Source organism: Oncorhynchus keta, chromosome 34, assembly GCF_023373465.1.
Source record: "Oncorhynchus keta strain PuntledgeMale-10-30-2019 chromosome 34, Oket_V2, whole genome shotgun sequence".
In the NCBI taxonomy this organism is placed as follows: Eukaryota; Metazoa; Chordata; class Actinopteri; order Salmoniformes; family Salmonidae; genus Oncorhynchus; species Oncorhynchus keta.
Genome location: NC_068454.1, coordinates 63,471,891 through 63,497,511, shown reverse-complemented (window position 1 = coordinate 63,497,511; position 25,621 = coordinate 63,471,891). Strand labels below are relative to the sequence as shown.

The following is a 25,621-nucleotide window of genomic DNA, read 5'->3' as shown; positions in this document are numbered from 1 at the left end:
CTTCAAAAAAAAGTACTGAGTAAAGGGTCTGAATAATTATGTAAATGTGATATTTCTGTTTTTCTCGTTTTTAAAAAACTGTTTTTGCTTTATCATTGTAGGGTACTGTGTGTAGATTGAGGGTAAAAAACAAAAAACAAAAAACAATTTAATACATTTTTGAGTAAGGCTGTAACAAATGTGGAAAATGTCAAGGGGTTTGAACATTCCGCATGCATTGTAGCCATTTTGTTTTGACTCTTTATTGCGATTCACTATTTCTAAAAAATCTTTCTAATAAAATGTTCATATTTCATTTGTCACATGCTTCATAAACAGGTGCAGAATAACATGGGAATGGTTACTCATGGGTCATTTTCCAACAAATGTTGTTTGTTGGAAAATGACCCATGAGTAACCATTTCCATGTTATTCTGCACCTGTTTATGAAGCATGTGACAAATGAAATATGAACATTTTATTTGACGTTCTCTCTCCTATTGGCGCCTTCTCCTCTCTCCCTTTTCTCCTCAGTCTGCATGACAGTGAGGGATATAGCCTCCCCCAATGTTGAGCCTTAACCTTAACCTTACAGGGTTGGGTGCCTAACCTTCTCTGCTGGCCTGTTTTCCCTGCGCATGGTTGTGGGTTCCTAATTCTGCCTGTCACGGAGCGGAGTGCCATCTCCCAGGGATTCATGCATTTTCATTGGACAGTGCATCTACCACTTCGAGGTCTGTTCCTTAACCCTAACCTTAAGACCCTAACCCTAATTGTAACCCTAAAGGACAGTTGAAATGTCCCCACTTGTTTGCATTTCTGTCCCCACAAGGGTAGTAAAACCCAAAACACACACACAAACAAAGCTATGTCTTACTATACTTGTGAGGACTTTTTGGGAACCAATAATAACAATTGATTCTCATTCAAAATCCCATTTTCTATAACCCCTAAACTTAACCTCTAAGCCTAAAATAGCCTTTTTACAAGTGAGGACTGGCAACATGTCCTCACTTATGAGTTTTAGTTGGTTTGTATTCTTGTGAGGACTTCTGGTACTCACAAATATAGTAAACCATGTACACAGAACAGTGGCAGTCGGTTCTGTTTAAGATGAGGGAGAACATTTTTATTTTTATCAGCATGGCCTTATTTCTATAACATATTAGATGACTGTCATTCATATTCCATTCACCCAGCTCAATGTAACATCGATAGGTTTAGGCTACTACATTACATGTTCCCTATGAGGTTGCTGCAACCTAGTCTATGAATGAAAGTTTACAACATAGGTGCACAGGTCTGGAGAAATATTTGAGTAATCAAGGTGACCAAGTGAAACTGGGGTAATGCGTTTGTAAACCTGCCACAATCAGGCAGTCCTCGGTGGATCAGGCAGTCCTCTGGCAGTCCTCGGTGGATCAGGCAGTCCTCTGGCAGTCCTCGGTGGATCAGGCAGTCCTCTTGCAGTCCTCTGTGGATCAGGCAGTCCTCTAGCAGTCCTCGGTGGATCAGGCAGTCCTCTGGCAGTCCTCGGTGGATCAGGCAGTCCTCTGGCAGTCCTCGGTGGATCAGGCAGTCCTCTGTCAGGCCTCGGTGGCAATACATTTACAAAACCAAAAGCTTACCTCGACTTGGAAGAGTTTCAGTGTTGGATAGCCATAGCCAACTAGCTAACATAGAGGGAGCTCTGTTTGAGTAGGTCAAACTAGCTAAGTGAAAGTGAAAGTGAAAAAAATATCTAACTAAATATAGCTAGCTCTCTCTCCCTTGCCTTTCCTTCATTTTTTAAGAAATGTATTTGTTCAAAATTGTTCAACTATTGTCTTTCTCTTTGAGTCAACTACTCACCACATTTTATGCACTGCAGTGCTAGTTAGCTGTAGCTTATGCTTTCAGTACTAGATTCATTTTCTGATCCTTTGATTGGGTTGACACCATGTCAGTTCCTGCTGCAAGAGTTCTGATTGGTTGGAGGACGTCCTCCGGATGTTTTCATAATTACTGTGTAAGTCTATGGAATGGGGTGAGAACCATGAGCCTCGTAGATTATTTATTGAAGTCAATGTACCCAGAGTAGGATGGAAACTATCTGTCCTCCGGCTACACCTGGTGTTACCCCAGAGAGTGCTGTTGAGGCTACTGTAGACCTTCATTGCAAAACAGTGTGTTTTAATGAATTATTTGGTGACGTGAAATTGTTCATTTTTAAGGAAATTCACTGAGGAGGATGGTCCTCCCCTTCCACTGAACACACACACACACACACACACACACACACACACACACACACACACACACACACACACACACACACACACACACACACACACACACACACACACACACACACACACACACACACACACACCCTTATTACATCCTTATCCCTCCCCTGGACATTCAGATAGGGAGGTGAGTGGGAAATTGCATAGACAGCAAAGCACTTCGGGGTCCTCCAAAACCCTCTAATCAAATGACGATGGATTTTGTGTAGTTCATTGTAGAAGCACAATTAATTATGCATGACAGCGGCTTGACGGGCCTTTCATTTCCTTACATGCCCACCCTAAGCCTGATCAAATCAAGTTACTTTCACTCCCTCCACCCAAGGTTGGACTATCCTTAGTAGGAGGGGAGATTTTATACAGGGTGTTTGGGGTCTTGTATGACATTTCATCATCATTTTAACTCTTGTTATGCAGTGCTCCCCTTTATTTCTTTCCTATCACACCTTGTTGTCTGGAGAATCTGTGGGTGATTTGTATACCTGCCATAAAGTGAGAGGAGAATCTGGCATGATGGAACCAACATATTATTTAATTGATGGGGAAAGTAAGTTCCACAACCTTAGAATAGGAGACCATAACTATTGAATAGATAATATGTGCCATACATTGTATATTTAACAATGTTGAATTGATTTAGTGTCAAAATGGCCACAGTTGTTTCCCAACAAAAATGTAAAACCTAAACCATGGGGTCTCCAGGAGAGCTACCCTCCTGCAGGTTTTTACTCCAACCCCAGCTGGAGTGAAAACTTACAGGACGGTAGGTCTCCAGGAACAGGGTTGGAGAGCCCTGAACTAAACTGATTTAAACCCTGAGTGTAACAATCAGCTTACTATACTGTGACAGGTTAAGAAACGACTGTGTTTCCCAAGGGACCCTAATCAGTGGTGAACATCTGAACCATATACAAGCACCCCTTAGACCTGTAGAGGTGAGTACTTTGGTCCTGAAGGTCCTGTGTATGATTGGACAACAACCATTTTCTGATCATGCTGTTTTGAGGAAGTGTTTCAGGTGTGGTTGAGAGTTTGCTGATGAGGTTTATTTGTTTATTTGGTTCAGTGTTTATTCAAGTCTGACAACATGTAAAAGTATATTGTATAAAGTTATATCACTGCCACAATGTTATGTAATCCAGCACAAAAGGATAGGAAGGTTGGAGTCTATTTTTCTTCAATTCATGCTTCTTTCAAATCAGTACTCACCAAGAAAATGTGACTAGGAAATGATTATTGCACACTATTTGGACATGGCCAGACCTTGTTCCTGCAGGCCTAGCACATTATAAGTAGCTTGGCTTCCCCTCTAGCTGTACAGGGCCGTTGGATAAACTATAGGTCATCACGCCATAAACCACAGCCTCTCAGTGCGGTGAACAGTCTGTCTCCCACATTGTAATGCAAGCCTGTCCTCCATCCCAGACGCTTTAAACGGACGACCACTAAAAGAACAGAGAAAAAAAAGGAAAATGCTAAATTGATGGAAATTACATTAGATTCATCTCGCGCCCCTCCGTGTGTAAATTATACCGTGATGCTCTAAAATGGACTCTCCGGCCCAAGTGCTTCTTCCAATTTGTTTGGCCATACCTCACGGTGGTTCGCCTGCCCTTCCCCTATCCCTTTAATCCAATCAGCGTCCTACTGGATGTTATTTATTTGTTTATTTATTTATTTCAAAAGATGTAACTGATTCTTATCAGGGGTAGAAGTGGGCCCCTTCCTCCTGGTGAAACGGTGACTAACGTCCTGCGATCGATCCCTCGGTTTGTCTGCTTCTGCACTGATGGTTATCGCGCTGCAGCGAGAGAGAGGTAGGGCATGTGTTGTGTGTTCATAAGGAGACATTCGGGTTGTCATAGTGCATGTTTAGTGTGTTTATGCGGTGGGAGATAGAGATATACCGTACCAGTCAAAAGTGTGGACACACCGACTCATTCGGTTTAAAAAATGTTCTACATTGTAGAATCATAGTGCAGAAATAACATATATGGAATCATGTATTAACCCAAGAAGTGTATAAAAAAATCTAAATATATTTTTTGTTTGAGATTCTTCAAAGTAGCCAAACTTTGCCTGGATGACAGCTTTGCACACTCTTGGCATTCTCTCCACCAGCCTCAACTGGAATGCTTTTCCAACAGTCTTGAAGGAGTTCCCACATACAGTTGAAGTCGGACGTTTACATACACTTACTTAGGTTGTAGTCATAAAAAAACGTGTCTTTCAAACAATCCACAAATGTCTTGTTAACAAACTACAGTTTTGGCAAGTCGGCTAGGACATCTACCTTGTGCATGACACAAGTAATTTTTCCAACAATTGTTTACAGACAGATTATTTCACAATTCCAGTGGGTCAGAGGTTTACATACCCTAAATTGGCTGTGCCTTTAAACAGCTTGGAAAATTATGTAATGGCTTTAGAAGCTTTGTATAGGCTAATTGACATAATTTCAGTCAATTGGAGGAGTACCTATGGATGTATTTCAAGGCCTACCTTCAAATCAGTGCCTCTTTGCTTGACATCATGGTAAAATCAAAAGTAATTAGCCAAGACCTCAGAAAAACAGTGTAGACCTCCACATGTCTGGTTCATCCTTGGGAGCAATTTCCATACGCCTGAAGGTACCACATTCATCTGTACAAACAATAGTAAGCACGCAAGTATAAACACCATGGGACCACGCAGCCGTCATACCGCTCAGGAAGGAGACATGTTCTGTCTCCTAGAAATTAACGTACTTTGGTGTGAAAAGTGCAAATCAATCCCAGAACAACAGCAAAGGACCTTGTGAAGATGCTGGAGGAAACAGGTACAAAAGTATCTATATCCACAGTAAAACGAGTCCTATATCGACATAACCTGAAAGGCCACTCAACAAGGAAGAAGCCACTGCTCCAAAACAGACATAAAAAGCCAGACAACGGTTTGCAACTGCACATGGGGACAAAGATAGTACTTTTTGGAGAAATGTCCTCTGGTCTGATGAAACAAAAATGTAACTGTTTGGCCATAATGACCATTGTTATGTTTGGAGAAAAAAGAGGGAGGCTTGCAAGCCGAAGAACACCATCCCAACCGTGTAGCACGGGGGTGGCAGCATCATTTTGTGGGGGTGCTTTGCAGCAGGAGGGACTGGTGCACTTCACAAAATAGATGGCATCATGAGGGAGGACAATTGTGTGGATATATTGAAGCAACAACTCAAGACATCAGTCAGGAAGTTAAAGCTTGGTCGCAAATGGGTCTTCCAAATGGACAATGACCCTAAGCATACTTCCAAAGTTGTGGCAAAATGGCTTGAGGACAATAAAGTCAAGGTATTGGAGTGGCCATCACAAAGCCCTGACCTCAATCCTATAGAAAGTTTGTGGGCAGAACTGAAAAACCATGTGCACCAGCAAAGCACCCCCACATCATCACACCTCCTCCTCCATACTTCACTGTGGGAACCACACATGCAGAGATCATCCGTTCACCTACTCTGCGTCTCACAAAGACAAGGCGGTTAGGACTCATCAGACCAAAGGACAGATTTCCACCGGTCTAATGTCTATTGCTCGTGTTTATTGGCCCAAGCAAGTCTCTTCTTCTTATTGGTGGATGTAACTTATTTAGTAGTGGTTTCTTTGCAGTAATTTGACCATGAAGGCCTGATTCACGCAGTCTCCTCTGAACAGTTGATGTTGAGATGTTTCTCTGTGAACTCTGTGAAGCATTTATTTGGGCTGAAATTTCTGAGGCTGGTAACTCTAATGAACGTATCGTATCCTCTGCAACAGAGTTAACTCTGGGTCTTCCTTTCTTGTGGCGGTCCTCATGAGATCCAGTTTCATCATGGTTTTTGATGTTTTTTGTGGCTACACTTGCCGAAACTTTCAAAATTCTGGAAATTTTCCGCAATGACTGACCTTCATGTCTTAATGGACTGTAATTTCTCTTTTGTTATTTGAGCTGTTCTTGCCATAATATGGATTTGGTCTTTTACCAAATAACATTCTGTATACCACCCCTACCATGTCACAACACAACTGAATGGCTCAACCGCATCAAGAAGGAAAGAAATTCCACAAATTAACTTTTAACAAGGCGTACATGTTAATTAATTTAAATGCATTCCAGGGGACTACTTCATTTAAAAAAATGTAACCTTTATTTAACTAGAACAAATACTTATTTACAATGACGGCCTACTGTGGAACAGTGGGCTAACTGCCTTGTTCAGGGGTAGAAGGACAGATTTTTACCTCGTCAGCTCGGGGACTGGTGCCCACATTTTAGATGAGAGAGACACCTGGACCAACATGAAAAATGTTTGATGTGTTTCCATTTACACTTGGACACTAACCAGTGTGGTCCAAGTGTAGTGTGTTGTTGGAGATAAGGATACATGTCCGTCTCATCAGTAGCCTAGCTGAATAGAGTGCATATGAATCACCATCTCTCTGTACATTCAATGCAGGGTCGGGAAAGGTGTGTTTTTGAGTCAGTTAAACATGTCTTTCTATCAGCCACTAGGGGGTGCTCTAGGATTACCCTCCTCTTACCCCAACAGTCTCAGCCAGTAGAGATGGGCTTTGTGTAAACAAGGGAGAATGGATACATGTATATTTAGAAGTGAAGGCTTGAGTTATGATTATGTTATGGGGTTATTTGACCTTTCACCCTAAAGACGACAATCTACAATTTCTTCATTCTCAAGAGGGCAACCCAAAGAAACACTGAACATTCTTCAGATGTAACACTTGAACAAACCTGCATAGTCCCGTGTTACATTCAGGTCAGAGGACACTGAAGTAAATAATGTTGACTTTCCAAATAGAAGATACTTAAATAATTTTTGAATGAACCGTAACTTGTTGACAATTATTGTTTTGAAGCGATGTTGTTTCACTCTCTTCTGTTATTGTTTATAGTGCTAGGTGTAACTTTGTCTGTTATTGTTTATAGTGCTAGGTGTAACTTTGTCTGTTACTGTTTATAGTGCTAGGTGTAACTTTGTCTGTTATTGTTTATAGTGCTAGGTGTAACATTGTCTGTTATTGTTTATAGTGCTAGGTGAAACATTGTCTGTTATTGTTTATAGTGCTAGGTGTAACTTTGTCTGTTATTGTTTATAGTGCTAGGTGAAACATAGTCTGTTATTGTTTATAGTGCTAGGTGAAACTTCTTCTGTTATTGTTTATAGTGCTAGGTGAAACATTGTCTGTTATTGTTTATAGTGCTAGGTGAAACATTGTCTGTTATTGTTTATAGTGCTAGGTGAAACATTGTCTCTTATTGTTTATAGTGCTAGGTGAAATATTGTCTGTTATTGTTTATAGTGCAAAGAAGACACAGAGAATGGCGAAGTTCTCTGGAGATGTACTGTTGAGGCCCTTTGCTTCACTAGGAGCTGAAAGGAATGAGTCAAGTAAGTCAAGGGTATGTGTTACTGTCTAGTATACCCTTCCAGTACCCCTTCAAACATTCAACCTCCACCTGCGTACCCCGTCTAGCACCAGGGTCCACACACCTTCAAATGCTGTTTTTTACATCATTGTAAGCCTGCCACACACACACTATATCATACATGTATTAATCATAAGAATGAGTGTGAGTTTTTGTCACAACCCGGCTTGTGGAAGTGACAAAGAGCTCTTAGGACCAGGGCACACATCATATAATATAATAATGATAAATAATTTTGCTCTTTATTTAACCATCTTACATATAAAACCTTATTTGTTCATCGAAAATGGTGAATAACTCACCGCAGGTTAATGAGAAGGGTGTGCTTGAAAGGATGCACATAACTTTGCAATGTTGGGTTGTATTGGAGAGAGTCTCAGTCTTAAATCATTTCCCACACACAGTCTGTGCCTTTATTTAGTTTTCATGCTAGTGAGGGCCGGGAATCTACTCTCACATAGGTACGTGATTGCAAAGGGCGACAGTGTCTCAACAGTGCGATTTGCCAAGGCAGGATACTCTGAACGCAGCCCAATCCAGAAATCTGGCAGTGGTTTCTGATTAAATTCAAGTTTCACAGAACCGCTTGTTGCAATTTCGTCAAGGCTCTCTTGTTCAGATATCAGTAAATAGACTGAAAGGGATAACGGATCCAGTTGTTTGTGTCGTCCGTTTCGGGAAAGTACCTGCGTAATTGTGCCCCCCAGCTCACTCAGGTGCTTCGCTATATCACATTTGACATTGTCCCGTAAGCTTGAGTTCATTGGCACACAAAAATCAAACAATGATGGAAAGACTTATGTGTTGTCCTTGCTAATGCAGACAGAGAAAAGCTCCAACTTCTTAATCATAGCCTCAATTTTGTCCCGCACATTGAATATAGTTGCGGAGAATCTCTGTAATCCTAGATTCAGATCATTCAGGCGAGAAAATACATAACCCAGATAGTTCAGTCATGTGAGAAACTCGTCATCGTGCAAGCAGTCAGACAAATGAAAATTATGGTCAGTAAAGAAAACTTTCAGCTCGTCTCTCAATTAAAAATAACATGTCAATACTTTGCCCCTTGATAACCAACGCACCGCTGTATGTTGTAAAAGCGTTACATGGTCGCTGCCCATATCATTGCATAGTGCAGAAAATACACAAGAGTTCAGGGGCCTTGCTTTAACAAAGTTAACCATTTTCACTGTTGTGTCCAAAAGTCTTTCAAGCTGTCAGGCATTCCCTTGGCAGCAAGAGCCTCTCGGTGGATGCTGCCGTGTACCCAAGTGGCGTCAGGAGCAACTGCTTGCACACACGTTACCACTCCATCATGTCTCCCTGTTATGGCTTTTGCACCATCAGTACAGACACCAACATGAGCAGGAGCTACGTTTGGCTACATACGGACCGTTAGTGGAATTCTCGCAAGATAGTAACGGTTAATGTGATTGGATGTTAATTATTTGACTAGGCTACCTGTATTTGACATTGTGTTGTTATTTCGCTGAACACTAGATTATTTAATTTTAGTTTTGGCAGTGAAACAAGGCTACTCAGGCGAGAAAAAAACAGCACCCAAAACATAAATGTATTGTTTGAGAATGTGAAGATTTTTTTTTCTAAAATATAATCAAATTTGTTTAATTAAAAAAAAATATGAATCTCATTTTTATTTGGCGTACCCCCGACGGCATTGCCAGTTTGGGAATACCTAGTCTAGTGTTTTGACATATTTAAAGAGATTCTCCGGGTACTTTAATATATTTTTTTGACAGTAGTTCTGAAAGAAGTGCTCACGAGCCAAGTGGTCCCCATACTGTATGTGCAGATATGTGCGCCACGTCATTGTTCTCTCTCTCGCTCTGCTGTGTGTGCATCTTGCTAGCTGTCACTCAAATGGCGACGGTTTGTGGCTCATTGGCTGAAACTCGAATTGCTTAAGGGATGGCCCAGATCGGGGGAAAATGTAGGGAAAATGGCGGCGCACAGCTACCAGAAAACAGTAAAATTGATGGTAATTCTGCTCTTAGATTATGCATGGTTTAAAAGGTTTAAAAATATTAACTAGTCCCCAATGTTCTGGAGCATGTCTTTAAATGCACTTTACATAAAGATTGATCTTATTAGCTGTTACAGTTGTGTACAACTCTAGTTATGGTCATGATGGAAGGTGATGGAAACACTGACACTTCAGTTTATACATAATGAGTGATTCACTGCATAAAAATAAACAACACTGAGAGACATTTTGGGGGTGATATATATATTTCTTATGGTTTACAAATATCATACACTACCGTTCAAAAGTTTGTGGTCATTTAGAAATGTCGTTGTTTTTGAAAGAAAATCACTTTTTTTGTCCATTAAAATAACACCAAATTGATCAGAAATACAGTGTAGACAATGTTAATGCCTAGAAGGCCAGCATCCTGGAGTGGCCTCTTCACTGTTGACGTTGAGACTGGTGTTTTGTGGGTACTATTGAATGAAGCTGCCAGTTGAGGACTTGTGAGGCATCTGTTTCTCAAACTAGACACTCTAATGTACTTGTCCTTTTGTTCAGTTGTGCACCAGGGCCTCCCACTTCTCTTTCTATTCTGGTTAGAGCAATTTTGCACTGTTCTGTGAAGGGAGTAATACACAGCGAGATCTTCAGTTTCTTGGCAATTTCTCGCATGGAATTCTCAGAGCAAGAATAGACTGATGAGTTTCAGAAGAAAGTTATTTGTTACTGGCCATTTTGAGCCTGTAATCGAACCCACAACTGCTGATGCTCCAGATACTCAACTAGTCTAAAGAAGGCCTTTTTTTATTGCTTCTTTAACAGTTTTCAGCTGTGCTAACATCATTGCAAAAGAGTTTTCTAATGATCAATTAGCCTTTTAAAATGGTAAACTTGGATTAGCTAACACAACGTGCCATTGGAACACAGGAGTGATGGTTGCTGATAATGGGCCTCTGTACATCTATATAGATAGTCCATTAAAAGAAATCTGCCATTTCCAGCTACAATAGTCATTTACAACATTAACAATGTCTACACTGTATTTCTGATCAATTTGATGTTATTTTAATAGACTAAAAATGTGCTTTTCTTTCAAAAACAAGGACATTTCTAAGTGACCCCAAACTTTTGAACGGTAGTGCATATTTTTAAGCGTCAGATAGTACTTTACACATGATCATTTTCAGAGCAGAAATAAATATATTGCACTTAAAAAATCAACGAAACAAAGACTTGTTAGATGTATATTTAGATTACACTTAAAGTAATAATAAAAACACAACAAAAACATAACAAAATCCTTGCAGATCTATCTCCCATGGCATACTTTGAGTGTGCGTACACATTGTTCAAAATGGAAAGTTTGAAAGTTACAATCCCCCCCTTCTACCAAGACTTGGCGAGATTGTCAGCTGCATACACCAGGACATGTTGAAAGATGGGGAGTGAAGTTCAGACGCAGGCTATAGATTGAAGAGAACATCAGTTGAAGACCTTTGATGGAGTTCTTATGCGAAATTGTTTAACAATGAAAACACTTGCCTCTTTCAACTGAAAGCCTTAGAGTTAATGCCATCACTGGCAATCATCATGTTTGATAGCACCTCGATAACGCCTCCAAGTCCATGCATTGTGTAGGCTACTGAGAGTTGTCCATCAACACGTTTTCAACACAAAAAATCCTGCAAAATCCATTCCAACTCCAAACCTGCTGACTGCTTGTGGACACATGGTTTGCAAATGGTGAGTAAGTGGGAACAGTAATGTAAGCTACATGCAGAGTTAGTGCCCACAATAATATGGCCAAATTGTAGCCGAATTTATGCATGTTTTTTGGCTCCATGTGATTGGTTTGTTCAGTATAATGAAATCGAGAGACAATGAAATACTGTATTAGACCTTCACTTCAATCCAAGTTTGTCTGTCCCATTTTGCCCCGAAAGAGAGATCTTCATACTAAAAATAATTGTCAGGATGTCTTAGCTGTGAATCAGAGGTTTACAAAGCTGCCTTGGGTGTCTTTTTCTTGCCAAAATAGGAACGGCATTTTACGATAACATTGGTTTTACTGTGGTAACAAACTGTATGAGACATCATTGAATGGATGAATCCATCTGCAATTATTCTTTATTTTTAGAGGAGTGGCACTGCAAAGGCACCGATACACTGCGTTTTGTGTCACTATCTTAGCTTCTGTGTCATTTTGGTTAGAAGGGGCGAGCTTGATGAATCGCCAATGACGTGACGACCAAAACAGATCTCCCTCCCCACCCTCCTCTAAGGGGAGGCACCACTGAGTCATTATTTACAGGTGTGGACTTTCTCCCAGAGTGCTGTAGTGTCGACACAGCCTGAGGCAGACAGTAATCAGGCTACAGTAATCAGGCTATAGTGTGGCGCCAGAAGTTAGGTATTGGTTAGGTAGTGAATCAGGCTTCCGGCCAATACAGCAAGAGAAAGTCCATCTTAGCCTTTCAGGGCTGCAGAGTCTGCAGGTTTTCTCTCCCTCTTGGTACTTCATTTATACATTACTGATTTGCCATTGATTGGTTAGAAAAGCCAATCTGCTGGTGTTGGGGATACGTGACGACGTAGTGTGATTTTAACGCTCTGTGACTTTGATAGAGAGGTCCTCCAGTGGTCTTCTAGGGCCCATTCACACGTGAGACATGAACTAACATCTCCTTTCATTGATTGACCTCACAAATCAAATTGGATGCAGTACATAAAATGGTATGAGGTGAATATAAGCTTTTTGGATGACAAAGGAAACTGACAAAGTAGTTTGAGACCCGGTCAGGATTAAAAAAAAAAATGTTGTCTGTGTTATCTGTTGCAGCAGCATGCGTCCTATGATATGACACTGTCATGTGACATTTCTCTTATAGTTTCTGTCCTGTGTGTGTGTTTGTGTAGTGTGGATATATTTATGTACTGCTATCAAACATGATCATCTTCCACTATAACTTCTTCACTGTACACATGACTGGCTTTATAGATGGGAAAGAAACAATTGGCTTCTCTCTGTCTCTAGGGCATCTATGTGCACAAATCTGACTACCATGGCAACAGCCAACCTGACTGGAGGAGGCTATAGGATTCTGCATGCAGAGGAAGCTTAACGGAGTTTGAGTTCAAGCAGGAGAGGAGAGATGTTGCCTCTACCGTCCTTGTGAGTTTTGGTCAGCAAGCTGTGGGAATCCTTTGACTCAGTCAAAAATGGCTGCCATTCCTCCATGCCCCAGCAGCTGGAGTGAAGACAGTTCTCTTCTGTGGCCACAAGCAGTGCCCAGGATTGGAATTTGTGCACGCCCGTAACTTTTGGAGTCCCGTATTCTGCATTTTCCCCAGAAGCTGTGAGAGAACGAACATTTACCACACCCTCTGGTTCTAATGTCCGTAAGCCAGACAGTTCACTGGTTCTCCTGTCCATGCCTTTCTGGAGAGTGGGTGCAAAATGAACATTGTGACCAACAGTTGGAGGGCAGGGGCAAACGACAGTCATCACAAGCAGACCATTCATTACCTATTTCCCACAACGCATCACTGTGCATGGTCATCATTCCTCGGCATCTCTGTTGTTGTTTTTACATTTTTTATACCTGGATCATCAGTTTTCATATCTGGGTCGTAAATGTTCATATGCAGGTCAATAGTGTTCATATCTAGTGTTCATATCAGTCTGTGGGTCTCTGTGTCTGTTCCACCAGGTCCCGTAGGAGTCTGTTTCCTCTCCGGTTCAGCTGTCAGCATGCAGGACAGCAGCCAGGCAGCCTCTCCAGGTCGTCCAGTCAGTCGCCTCGGCCAGGGGGCTTATTATTTACAAGGACACGGTGGTGACGATGGGTGATGATGCTGAAGGGGACAGATCGGTGAGTTTATCTACTTGTGTGTGCAGGTGTGTCTATAAACGTAGTTGTAGCTGATGAAGGGCTACTCGGCCAGGCAGTCACCCCAGAGGGAGTCATACAAAGGGGGTCATGACGGTGGAGGAGTGGCGCAGTCCCTGGATGGCAGCGTAGGGGCCCTGCTGGAAGTAGTGGTGGTAGCGGGGCATGTGGAAGGAGGGGAAGGAGGGCCCGCTGCCCTGCATGGTGCCCGCCAGAGCTGAGTGCGTCAGGGGCATGCCCAGCCGGCTGTAGGGGGGCAGGGAGCCCTGCATGGGGTGGGGCAAGGGGTTGGACATGGAGGTGCTGCTGGAGCCCATGGCAGAGAGAGACTGGGGGTGCTGGAAGCCTGAGAAACCAGAGGTGGCGGTGACCCAGGAGCTCAGGGAGAGGTTGTCAGAGGCGGTGAACGCAGAACCTTAGAAAGAGATGGAGAAACGCTGTTAGAGACCTCTTTCTATAATACTGTCATTGATGTTGCACTACATTGCATTCTATTGGTCCATTTATGTGAATGACGGTTGTTTGAATCATTTAGTAAAATAACGTAGTAGTAGTAACACTGAACGACCCTCATTTGGCTCATTAGCATGATGTGCATCTTGTGAAACGTGTGTGATGACATCATCAGTGTGTGACCAACTCTCTTACCCCTGTGTGCGGCATGACCGTCATCCCCCAGTGTCTCCTCCTCACCTGCGTAGGTGCGTATTGGTGACCGTGCGTACGAGTGCTTGTGGATCAAACTCTCAACACTTTCCCTGCAGCAAAAACCAAAGAGAAAGGCCCAAAATATATCTCTATGTTCACTCTTAAACATATTGGTACATTCACATCAAAATATGGAAATATCCTTTTCTAATATAAAATGTACATTCAGTCCAATATATACTGTATCTACATTCACACCAATACCCCAAAACAACTCACCAAGATATATCATGTCTTTGCAGTAACCTATAACCCAAATTATATCTTTTATAGTTACACTGGTGACAGACAATGCTGAATGTACAGTATGTAGACAATATATAAACAATATATCAGCACATACAATATAACTGCACACAGTCAATATATCTGTATACATTTGGTATGTAAAAATAACGAGCCCATAACATTTTAGTTATAAAGGCAAATGTACGGTCTATAAAATCCCAGTGCAACAAAATCACTCATAATGTAGATAAAGATAGAAAAGCCCAGAATACACAACAACATTTTTCAATCCTTTTGATACCTCTTTGGAGCATAGAAGCAAAGATCCTTCTTTTCTAACTATCAAAGTACATAATTAAAGCAGTGTGTGTGTCTTAGTCCTAGTCTTAGTACTCCAACAAAAAAGTGCATTAGTTCCTGCGAGTCTTGTCAGACAGCGTCTCAGTGACACAGAGAGGGACAGATATGGTGGTGGTTGAGGAGGAAGGGTCGTTTGGACAGGAGTGGTCTGCATCACAAGAGCCATGCGTCCACATTAGCTCCCCAATTAGGTTAGGAAAGTGCAATATCTGTCAGCAGCGCAGTACAAATGTGTGTGTTTTTATCAGCTCTGGCCTGTCCGGCACAGAGGCCACAGTAGGCCACGACGCAGGGGGCTGGTTTCAATCAGTCACAGCAGCCAATTAAATTACACTGTGTTTTAGTGCAGTGGCTGACTCCAGACTAATGTGATTTCTGCAGCTCCCTGGAGATCAATTGATCAGATCTAATTCACAGCCCTCAAAAAGAGACCAGAAAGGGGGAGTTGGTTGTCCGGCTGTCTCTTGGCAGTCTTTGACTTTGCTTGTTTTGTTGGGAAATGGCCTGAGATGGTCTGATTTATCAGCTGATTTTGGCAATAGTGCTGGAATTGGTCAATCAAAAAAAAGTGTGTTTGTTTGGCTGTAGGTCATGAAATCCTTTGGAAGGACTGTGTGTGTGTGTGTGTGTGTGTGTGTGTGTGTGTGTGTGTGTGTGTGTGTGTGTGTGTGTGTGTGTGTGTGTGTGTGTGTGTGTGTGTGTGTGTGTGTGTGTGTGTGTGTGTGTGTGTGTGTGTGTGTTAGCCCAAAGTGTATAATAGGGAGGGTTGGCATTGCACCCTGGGAAGTCACTCAGATAACCACAATATATTTATAGAAACAAACATTTCAGACAATTACTGGCATTGAATTAAAAACCAACACTATCCAGTAACACAGTCCTTCATCTAGTTGCAAAACGAATTCAGTGTCCCCTCTCCTCCTTTTTCTCTCAATTTCTCTGTAACATATACACACATGTCTGCAAAACTGTACCCCCCACACACACACACACACACACACACACACGAGCACACACACGAGCACACACACGAGCACACACACACACACACACACACACACACACACACACACACACACGAGCACACACACGAGCACACACACGAGCACACACACGAGCACACACACACACATGCATATCCCCCCTCCACACACACACACACTCCTAATGAGCAGAAATAAATAAACAACATGCCATGTGCACTTGCTAATGAGTACATAGCTCCATAGCTAGCTCCTAACATGACTACTCTCACCCCTCTCTCCCAGTTCCATCCCCCTGTATATCTTATCCGCGCCGGACAGAAATAAACAAACAGGCAAGGACATAAAATTCCCTGTACCTCTCCATGTCCGTCAGTCGGGAGGAGTCTCGGAAGCCTTTCGCAAACGGGTTGCTGTCGATCTTCAGCTTGGTTATCTGGGAAGAAAGAGGCCCGCAAACAGATTAGATGCTATTTTCTCCTTTCTCTCAGTCTCAGACTCTTATCCCTCTCCCTTTCTGTCTGTCTCGCTCTCTCTATCTTTTTCCATGGGATAGCCAGACTAAACACACAAAGGGAGTCAGGGATAACCTGGGTGGCAAAACTGGCTTTAGACAGAGCTGAACACACTCCCTATGCATGTTGTCTGTAAACCAGCCACACAACCCCCTATATTCAACATATTGTCTCTACCCATAAACACTATCCAGCAACAGAACATGTCCTCCCTGGTGACCCCTGGGTCATGTTCACTAGGCACCATACGGAAGAAAGGAGAAGGGAGTAATTGTAGTCAAATATGAAACGCTTGTTTTGGTTTTACGTTGTGTGCATGAATAAATAAGACCCTGGTACAGAACAGTTAAGTAGTGATTTACTGCTCACCAGCTGGTTCTGGTAGGCTGTGACCGCGGTAAAGACAGTCTCGGTGAAAACGAAGGTGCGGAACTCCTCCGACTTGAGGTTGAGAAGGGAGGCGGTGTGGTCCTTCTTCTTGATGATGTGGACCCGGGGCTGGTACTTATGCATGGAGTTTAGTATGATCTATAGAGACACAGAGAAGGCAAAACACTGGGTTAGATAGAGGAGAGAGAATGAGAGAAATGACAGGAAGTAGAAAGAGAGAAGCATAGTGATAGAAGAGGCAAGGTGATAGAGTGAGAGAGGATGACTGGGGTGGCAGTAGAGAGGAGTGTGAAAAGATAAACATGTTAACCCTATGGAGTCTGAGAAGTTGGTGAACGTGCAGAGTCACTGAAGAACAAACTGGATGAGCTCTGTTCAAGACTATCCTATCAACGGGACATTAAAAACTGTAATATCCTACGTTTCTCAGAGTCGTGGCTGAACAAGGACATGGATATACACCATGCTGGTTTTTTGATGCATGGTCAAGACTGGATGGCAGACTCATGTAAGACGAAGGGAGGAGGGGTGTGTCTCTTTGTTAACAACATCTGGTGCACATTCTCTAATGTTAAAGAAGTCTCAAGTTTTTGCTCTCCTGGGTTAGAATACCTCATGATAAGTTGCAGACCATACTTCTATCTATATTTTTCATAGCTGTCTATTTACCACCACAAATCTCGATGCTGGTACTAAGACAGCACTCAACAAGCTGCATAGAGTTATACTCGAATAAGAAATACACATTCAGAGGCAGAGTTTCTCGTGGCCCGGTGATTTTACAGCAGGGAATCTGAAATCCGTTTGACATTTTTACCAGCATGTCACTTGTGGAACTAGAGGTGACAACTTTAGATCACCTTTATTCCACACACAGAAATGCTTACAGGGCCCTGCATTTGGCAAATCAGACCATAACTCTATCCTCCTGCTTCCTGCTTACAAGGCCCTCCCTTTGGCAAATCAGACCATAACTCTATCCTCCTGCTTCCTGCTTACAAGGCCCTCCCTTTGGCAAATCAGACCATAACTCTATCCTCCTGCTTCCTGCTTACAAGGCCCTCCCTTTGGCAAATCAGACCATAACTCTATACTCCTGCTTCCTGCTTACAAGGCCCTCCCTTTGGCAAATCAGACCATAACTCTATCCTCCTGCTTCCTGCTTACAAGGCCCTCCCTTTGGCAAATCAGACCATAACTCTATCCTCCTGCTTCCTGCTTACAAGGCCCTCCCTTTGGCAAATCAGACCATAACTATATCCTCCTGCTTACAAACAAAAACACTATCAGGAAGTACCTGCCTGGAACTCTACCCAAACACTTACACATACTTACACTGACATCCCAACACACACATACACGTACACACACTACATATGCCCACACACACATAATGTGTACTGTACACATGCATACTGACACCACACGCACACAAACATAAACACCACATACACTGCTGCTGCAGCTCAGTTTATTATCTATGCTGCTGGCTAGTCACTTTACCCTCCCCTACAGTGCATTCGGAAAGTATTCAGAGCCCTTCACTTTTTCCACATTTTGTTACATTACAGCCTGATTCTAAAATTGATTAAAGTAAATTTGTACCCTTATCAATCTACACACAATACCCCATAATGACAAAGTGAAAAACAGGTTTTTAGACATTTAAAAAAAAATAATAACAAAAAAAAACAGAAATACCTTATTTAAATAAGTTTTCAGACCCTTTGCTATTAGACTCAAAATTGAGCTCAGGTGCATCCTGTTTCATCCTTGAGATGTTTCGACAGCTTGATTGGAGTCCACCTGTGGTGAATTTAATTGAGAGGACATGATTTGGAAAGGCACACACACCTGTCTATATAAAGGTCCCACAGTTGACAGTGCATGTCAGATCAAAAACCAGGCCATGAGGTCGAAGGAATTGTCCGTAGAGCTCCGAGACAGTATTGTGTCATGGCACAGATCTGGGGAAGGGTACCAACATTTTTTGCTGCATTGAAGGTCCCCAAGAACACAGTGGCCTCCATCATTCTTAAATGGAAGAAGCTTGGAAACACCAAGACTCTTCCTAGAGCAGCACTCAACCAATCTGGCCTTTATAGTAGAGTGGCCAGACAGTAAAAGACACATGACCTTCCGCTTGGAATTTGCCAAAAGCACCTAAAGAACTCTCAGACCATGAGAAACAAGATTCTCTGTTCTTATGAAACCAAGATTGAACTCTTTGGCCTGAATGCCAAGCGTCACGTCTGGAAGAAACCTGGCATCATCCCTACAGTGAAGGTGACAGCATCATGCAGTGGGGATGTTTTTCAGCGGCAGGGACTGGGAGACTAGTCAGGATCGAGGTAAAGATGAAGGGAGCAAAGTACAGAGATACAGTATCCTTGATGAAAACCTTCCCCAGAGCGCTTTGGACCTCAGACTGGGGGGCGAAGGTTCACCTTCCAACAGAACAACGACCCTAAGCACACAACCAAGACAACGCAGGAGTGGCTTCAGGACAAGTCTCTGAATGTCCTTGAGTGACCCAGCCAGAGCCCGGACTTGAACCCGATCGAACATCTCTGGAGTGACCTGAAAATAGCTGTGCACCGACACTCCCCATCCAACATGACAGAGCTTGAGAGGATAATAATAATAATAATATAATAATAATAATATCTGCAGAGAAGAATGGGAGAAACTCCCTAAATAGAGGTGTGCCAAGCTTGTTGCGTCATACTCAGGAAGACCAGATGCTGTAATCGCTGCTAAAGGTGCTTCGATAAAGTACTGAGTAAATGGTTGGAATACTTATGTTAATGGGATATTTTAAAAAAAAGAAGTTTTTATACATTTCCTAAAATTACTAAAAAACTATTTTTGCTTTGTCTTGATGGGGTATTGTGTGTAGATTGAGGAGGGGGGGGGGAATTATTTAATTTATTTTAGAATAAAGCTGTACCGTTACAAAATGTGGAAAAGGTAAAGAGGTCTGAATACTTTCCCAATGCACTGTATATCTACATATCTACCTCAATTACCTCGTACCCCTGCACTGGTACTCCCTGTATATAGCCATGTTATTTTTCCTCATTATTGTTATTCATGTATTTACAGTATTCCTCATTCATGTATTTACAGTATTCCTCATTCATGTATTTACAGTAGTTCTCATTCATGTATTTACAGTATTCCTCATTCATGTATTTACAGTATTCCTCATTCATGTATTTACACTATTCCTCATTCATGTATTTACAGTATTCCTCATTCATGTATTTACAGTATTCCTCATTCATGTATTTACAGTAGTTCTCATTCATGTATTTACAGTATTCCTCATTCATGTATTTACAGTATTCCTCATTCATGTATTTACACTATTCCTCATTCATGTATTTACAGTATTCCTCATTCATGTATTTACAGTAGTCCTCATTCATGTATTTACAGTATTCCTCATTCATGTATTTACAGTAGTCCTCATTCATGTATTTACAGTATTCCTCATTCATGTATTTGCACTATTCCTCATTCATGTATTTACAGTATTCCTCATTCATGTATTTGCACTATTCCTCATTCATGTATTTACAGTATTCCTCATTCATGTATTTACAGTATTCCTCATTCATGTATTTACAGTAGTCCTCATTCATGTATTTACAGTATTCCTCATTCATGTATTTACAGTATTCCTCATTCATGTATTTACAGTATTCCTCATTCATGTATTTACAGTATTCCTCATTCATGTATTTACACTATTCCTCATTCATGCATTTACACTATTCCTCATTCATGTATTTACAGTATTCCTCATTCATGTATTTACGGTATTTATATTTTAATTCTATATTTGTTATCTTTATTTTTAACTTTGCATTGTTGGAAAAGGACCCATAAGTAAGCTTTTCACTGTTAGTCTACACCTGCTGTTTACAAAGCCTGTGACAAGTACAATTTGATTTGATGAAGAGCATTTCTCCTTTATCTGACTTTAGCCTATACAGTGGCTCAGCAAGAATGATCTATTGTGTTACTGTGTGGCTGTGGGGAGTTAGTCTGCTCTACTCTGGTTCTGACCACTATGGTTCAGATTTAGATTCATACAGTATACTGTATGTGAGACTGTACTGGGCAAATGAGATGTGGTGTGGTATGGTGTCCTAAGAACTAGGAGTTCCTGCATGCCTTCATCAACATTCAGCTAAAATTCTCACAATTGACACATCTCAACTTGAACTTGTATAGGAAGCAATCAGCTTTATGGGTCTTTACTTGAGTCATGAAAATCAAAATCCCATGACATCATTCACATTGTTTAGCAAATATCTATCTGGTGTTGTCATCATATCGCATTGCTCTCGCCTATAGGCCTACTCTTTTTATCGAATACCACGGACATGCCCTCAAAATGTAACGTGTTCGTAAATTCAATTAGACGTTTTTCCACACAATCTGTTGGTTTGGTATGGTGTAGGCTAATCAGTGTATGATGTTAGTCTAATAATGTTTATAATGTAAATTAATGGTGTTGCATGGGACACATATTCCATTATTGTTTTCGTTTCTGCACTATAGGCTTATAGTGCTTTAGTTTAGCACGTGTTTCTGCTTCTCGTTAAAATGTAGGCCGTATTAATTTCCCTTTCAGAAAAAATATGATTTGAATATCAAGAAAATATTCATTTAAATTATAAAATGCAACTGGATCTTAACAGGTGAAACAAAGCAACATGTGGATTTTGAATCCAACACGTCTCTGATTTACAGTTGACAACATTTAATTTCCCAAAAACATGTGAAAGAGATTTGGAAAAAATGATTTCCCATGGGAAAATTCCACGAGATTTTATGGAAAGTTTACAGAGCAATTCTTTCATAAATCACATGCAAGTATGTTTATTTATTTAAACCGTTATCATCCCATCTAAACACAATTCCAGTACATATTTTAGAAATATCCCCCAAATTATCATTTTAATTTGTCAATATTGTTTACACTTTGAGATAATAATTATGAATCCAATATTCCACGGGGAAACTATCCACGAGTCCTTGATCAGTATGATGAGGATAGCCTGCATGGGATTTTTCTCGGGTTAGGCTATACAGCCTTCTAATGATTTCAGGTTTCAGTTCATGTCAGAAATAACATGAATATGCATCAATGTTTCAATAACAATGACAAATCAATAACATACGTGTCCATGTTGGTCCAGTTCGTTGTTGGTGAGCTTTACTTTCTCGAAAGACACCATTTGTTTGAGCAGCTGTTCCCCAGTGAAAGGAGAGTCGGGGTGCACGTATAACCTGCAATATTAATACAATATGTATATTAAAATACATTTTATAATTGAAAAAGCCCATGCAAACACACAGAAAAACATATTATCATACTATTCAAAATCAAAAGGACGGATTTGTTCCAATGCAGACCTTTTTGTCGGTCAAGTTAAAAAATACTTCCGAAATGTATTTATCTACGCCATATAGTGTATTTGCTATCCATATAACAATAATTAGCGTCATTGGCTACTACCACATACCATTTTGTGAATGATTTTGACATTAACGACTCGTGCATAAAAGCCTCGCTGTGATGAGAGACGAGACAAAAAAAGTTACCCACCGTGCAGGCAGGGGAGGGTCCGCCTTGCCCGCCACGAGCCAGGACGACCTGTGGTAGGCGTAGCGGTAGCGTTTGTTGTCGACTGGAACAATGTCCATCAGCACGATGTATTTGGCGTCCGGGTCCACCCCCGAGAAGGACACACGGATGGTGGGGAACATTCTTCTGTTGGAGGGGAAGAGAGACGGTAAACACAACGACAACACAAACCCACGCCAACCATTTTCGCTGAGAGGTAAATATTTGCTCAAACCTTTGCTCCAAGTAAAATATAAGATGATGAGAGTCATATTTCACTGAATTCCTTTGTCCATAAATATTATCGATAGCTCCCGTTTTGTATGAGGTTTATGTGTTTCCTTTATCTGTAGGCTATTTGATTAAACATGTTTTTAGCGTGAGGCATATTCCCTATATATTTTTTAATAGATATTCATGGGAGGGAGAATATTTGCCTACAAAATGTTTTGAACAGCATTACGTTTTTCGATGAAAGTATTTTTGCTTAAATTATGTTAATATTTATACACATTTGGAGTTGTAACTCGATGACATAATTACCCTTAGGCTATACACATTTCCACGCATGGCAGGTGCGCTACAATGATTTGTGGTGCAATTAACGCATAGTTTACATATGTAAAAAAAATATATAATAATAACTGCCGAAATTAGTCTTATTAAAGGCTACATATTTATTAAAAAATGTTATTCCTTGAGCCTGCAAAATACAAAACAGAACATCCAATTACCCAATGGATAATCAGGCTTATAACAGGATTATAAAATGTAGCTTTAGTTTGCGTGTTAGGCTACATTAGGGTATAATTGTCGTTCACATTTTAAAAGTAAAGTAGGCCAATAGGCCTACGTGGTTCGATAATATAGTACACACACGCTTTAACATGGAACACTTTTTGTTTTTGCTGTGAGAAATTGAAGTTTACCTTCCGGATTTTGTGATGATCATCTCAGTGCCGAGATCATGGAATTTGTCCCAGAGTTCCTTGGTCTCTAAACTGCAGGAGATTTTGGCCATCTCCTCGCTGGGAACACTGGGGGTGGTGGGGATCAGCGGCTCTGTGCACACTGGAGGCGCGCTCCCGCTGAAATCTCCGTGCCCATCTAGAGAAGACAGCTCTCCCAAACCTTGGTTACAGGAGGACTTCTCCACGAATTGTTCTATGGAGGAAAAAACACCATGTTCAAATGCTGGTTTCATTTGTTTATTTTTACCCCAACTAATATATATATATATATATATATATATATATATATATATATATATATATATATATATACAGAGCCTATTATACGTTTATAGCAATGTACTAACTCATAGCCATAGTTGTTTAAAAAATGTCATAAATTTGTTATTATTATTTAGCTTTAGAAAGTAGTAGAACGAATTATTGTATCAATTAACAACGAGCCTAGTAGCCTATATATACATATATATATATATATGCATTCCAAAACAATGTTTTGTATTCAAATAAGTTAAAATAATTATCAATACACGTGAGTGGTATTTGATAAATGCAAGAATATACATTAAAATTAAGATGAATGGTTGTTCTATTTGATTTCCATTGAACGACATTAAATTAGCCTACTACAAATTTCAAAAGTGCAACTGAATCACAAAAACAACATATTTATTTTGTCTCACAACGATATAGTTCTGGCTAACAGCAATGTGGCTAACAACAATGTCCGGGTTATATTTCTTTGTCAGTAATTGCATACAGGTCTAGTCTACTAACCCATGTCTCCATGTATTCACTGAATGCTAATATTTATCTGACGAAAATGTTACATTTGACATTTTTCTTGGATAAATTGAAAAGTAAACATGATTAAATCAAATATTCAGCAACATGTTAGCAATTATCAGCTAGCACCACTACAGCCAACGCAGCATGACATTTCTGGATGAGAACATTCTGATATAATGTTGCTCTGTTTCATTAGTCCATACACTTTTTGTTGACACTGGATACAATAAACGCTTTATTCAGTGCCTATTCAGTTAACCATGGGCCTACTGAATACATATTTTTGTAGCCCTACATGTGTAAAATCCATCAATATTATTTTATGCTCGTTCAATATTGCTTTATGTTCATATCTTTTATTATTTCTTATTGTTGTTGCATTGTCGAGGTGGAACCTGCAAGTAAGCATTTCGTTGTACGATGTATATCCAGGCGTATCGCGTACATACAACTAATACAATCTGAAATTGAAACTTTAGCTGACAGTCTATGAACGGGGTTATGCACTGCCTGATTTTTGGACCAATATTTGGACCAAGGTTATAAAAATATAGTCATGTGAGATATCTTAAATTAAGGTTCTCAGTTATTTTCCCATAAACCCATAGAACATTATGCCTTCAGAAATAGGGCTAGGACTATAGACAACCCATAGCATAATCGTCAAGATTGATTTAAACAATCTAACAAACAATATAGCCAAGAAAAAAACTATCACGCTCGATTGTAGGCTATACTGAAAATGTGAATTCTATGTAAGGCACTGTGCGCGATCGGCTTACCAAGTGGCTTGATGGTGTTTTCATCCGTTTCCTTGTCCTTCGTTTTTCCACTTGACATGATAGCGGCTATCGAGAACGCGTTTGCCCTGGAGGAGAGCTGTGGCTTCGGGGAAGAGGTGTACTCCATGGTGAGAGTAGTACAAGTAAAACGTCCAAAAGCACAAACCGCTCGCGGAGTGAACTCTGTGGTTTTATTGGCAGGCTGCACACAAAAACGCTGAAAAAATGGAAGCTACTTCGACTGTTTTTTGAATAAGGTATGCGCTTCCTCTATTACAGAACAAACTTAAAACACTCTCCGTTTTAGACTCGTTGGACACATTGTTAAAAACCGACTAATCGTTGTGCGTCTCCACTCCAGTGGCAAAGTCTTATCCGGACTGTTGAATCTTTGCACTGCTCTTAATTTTAGCCAACCCCACTCCCCTCTCCGTCGCTATCGTGCGCAGCCAATCGCCTCCCCACTGTCGACGTCACATACTATCCTGCAAACTGAATCGAAGCCCAACAGCCTATTAAAAACACATTTTCCTCCGATTCCGACCATTAGCCCAAATCTAGAGGCAACCTAACCGCGACCCTACACTTCACACATCAGGAGATAGGCTGGACGCACTTTTTGTTGTTGTTGCTTGATTCGATCAGTTGAT

At 40.9% G+C, this 25,621-nt stretch overlaps 1 protein-coding gene across 3 annotated transcripts; it reads right to left on the bottom strand.

Moving 5' to 3' along the window:
* Positions 1–9,961: 9,961 nt before the first annotated feature.
* Positions 9,962–25,375, bottom strand: LOC118367519 (T-box transcription factor TBX20). 3 transcript variants are annotated; one of them, XM_035751083.2, is made up of 9 exons: positions 24,972–25,375; positions 23,359–23,593; positions 22,412–22,576; positions 21,984–22,092; positions 16,768–16,926; positions 16,243–16,319; positions 14,532–14,558; positions 14,253–14,362; positions 9,962–14,019 (listed from the first exon to the last, which is right to left on the bottom strand). In XM_035751083.2, the coding sequence occupies exons 1-9, from the start codon at positions 25,096–25,098 to the stop codon at positions 13,679–13,681; spliced, it is 1,350 nt and encodes a 449-aa protein (XP_035606976.1). In that variant the 5' UTR covers positions 25,099–25,375; the 3' UTR covers positions 9,962–13,678. The 3 variants fall into 3 exon arrangements, with proteins under 3 accessions (XP_035606976.1, XP_035606978.1, XP_052350360.1); XM_035751085.2 differs by lacking the exon at positions 14,532–14,558; XM_052494400.1 differs by lacking the exon at positions 14,532–14,558 and having other exon boundaries at positions 14,253–14,366; positions 16,244–16,319.
* Between the last annotated feature and the right edge of the window lie 246 nt (positions 25,376–25,621).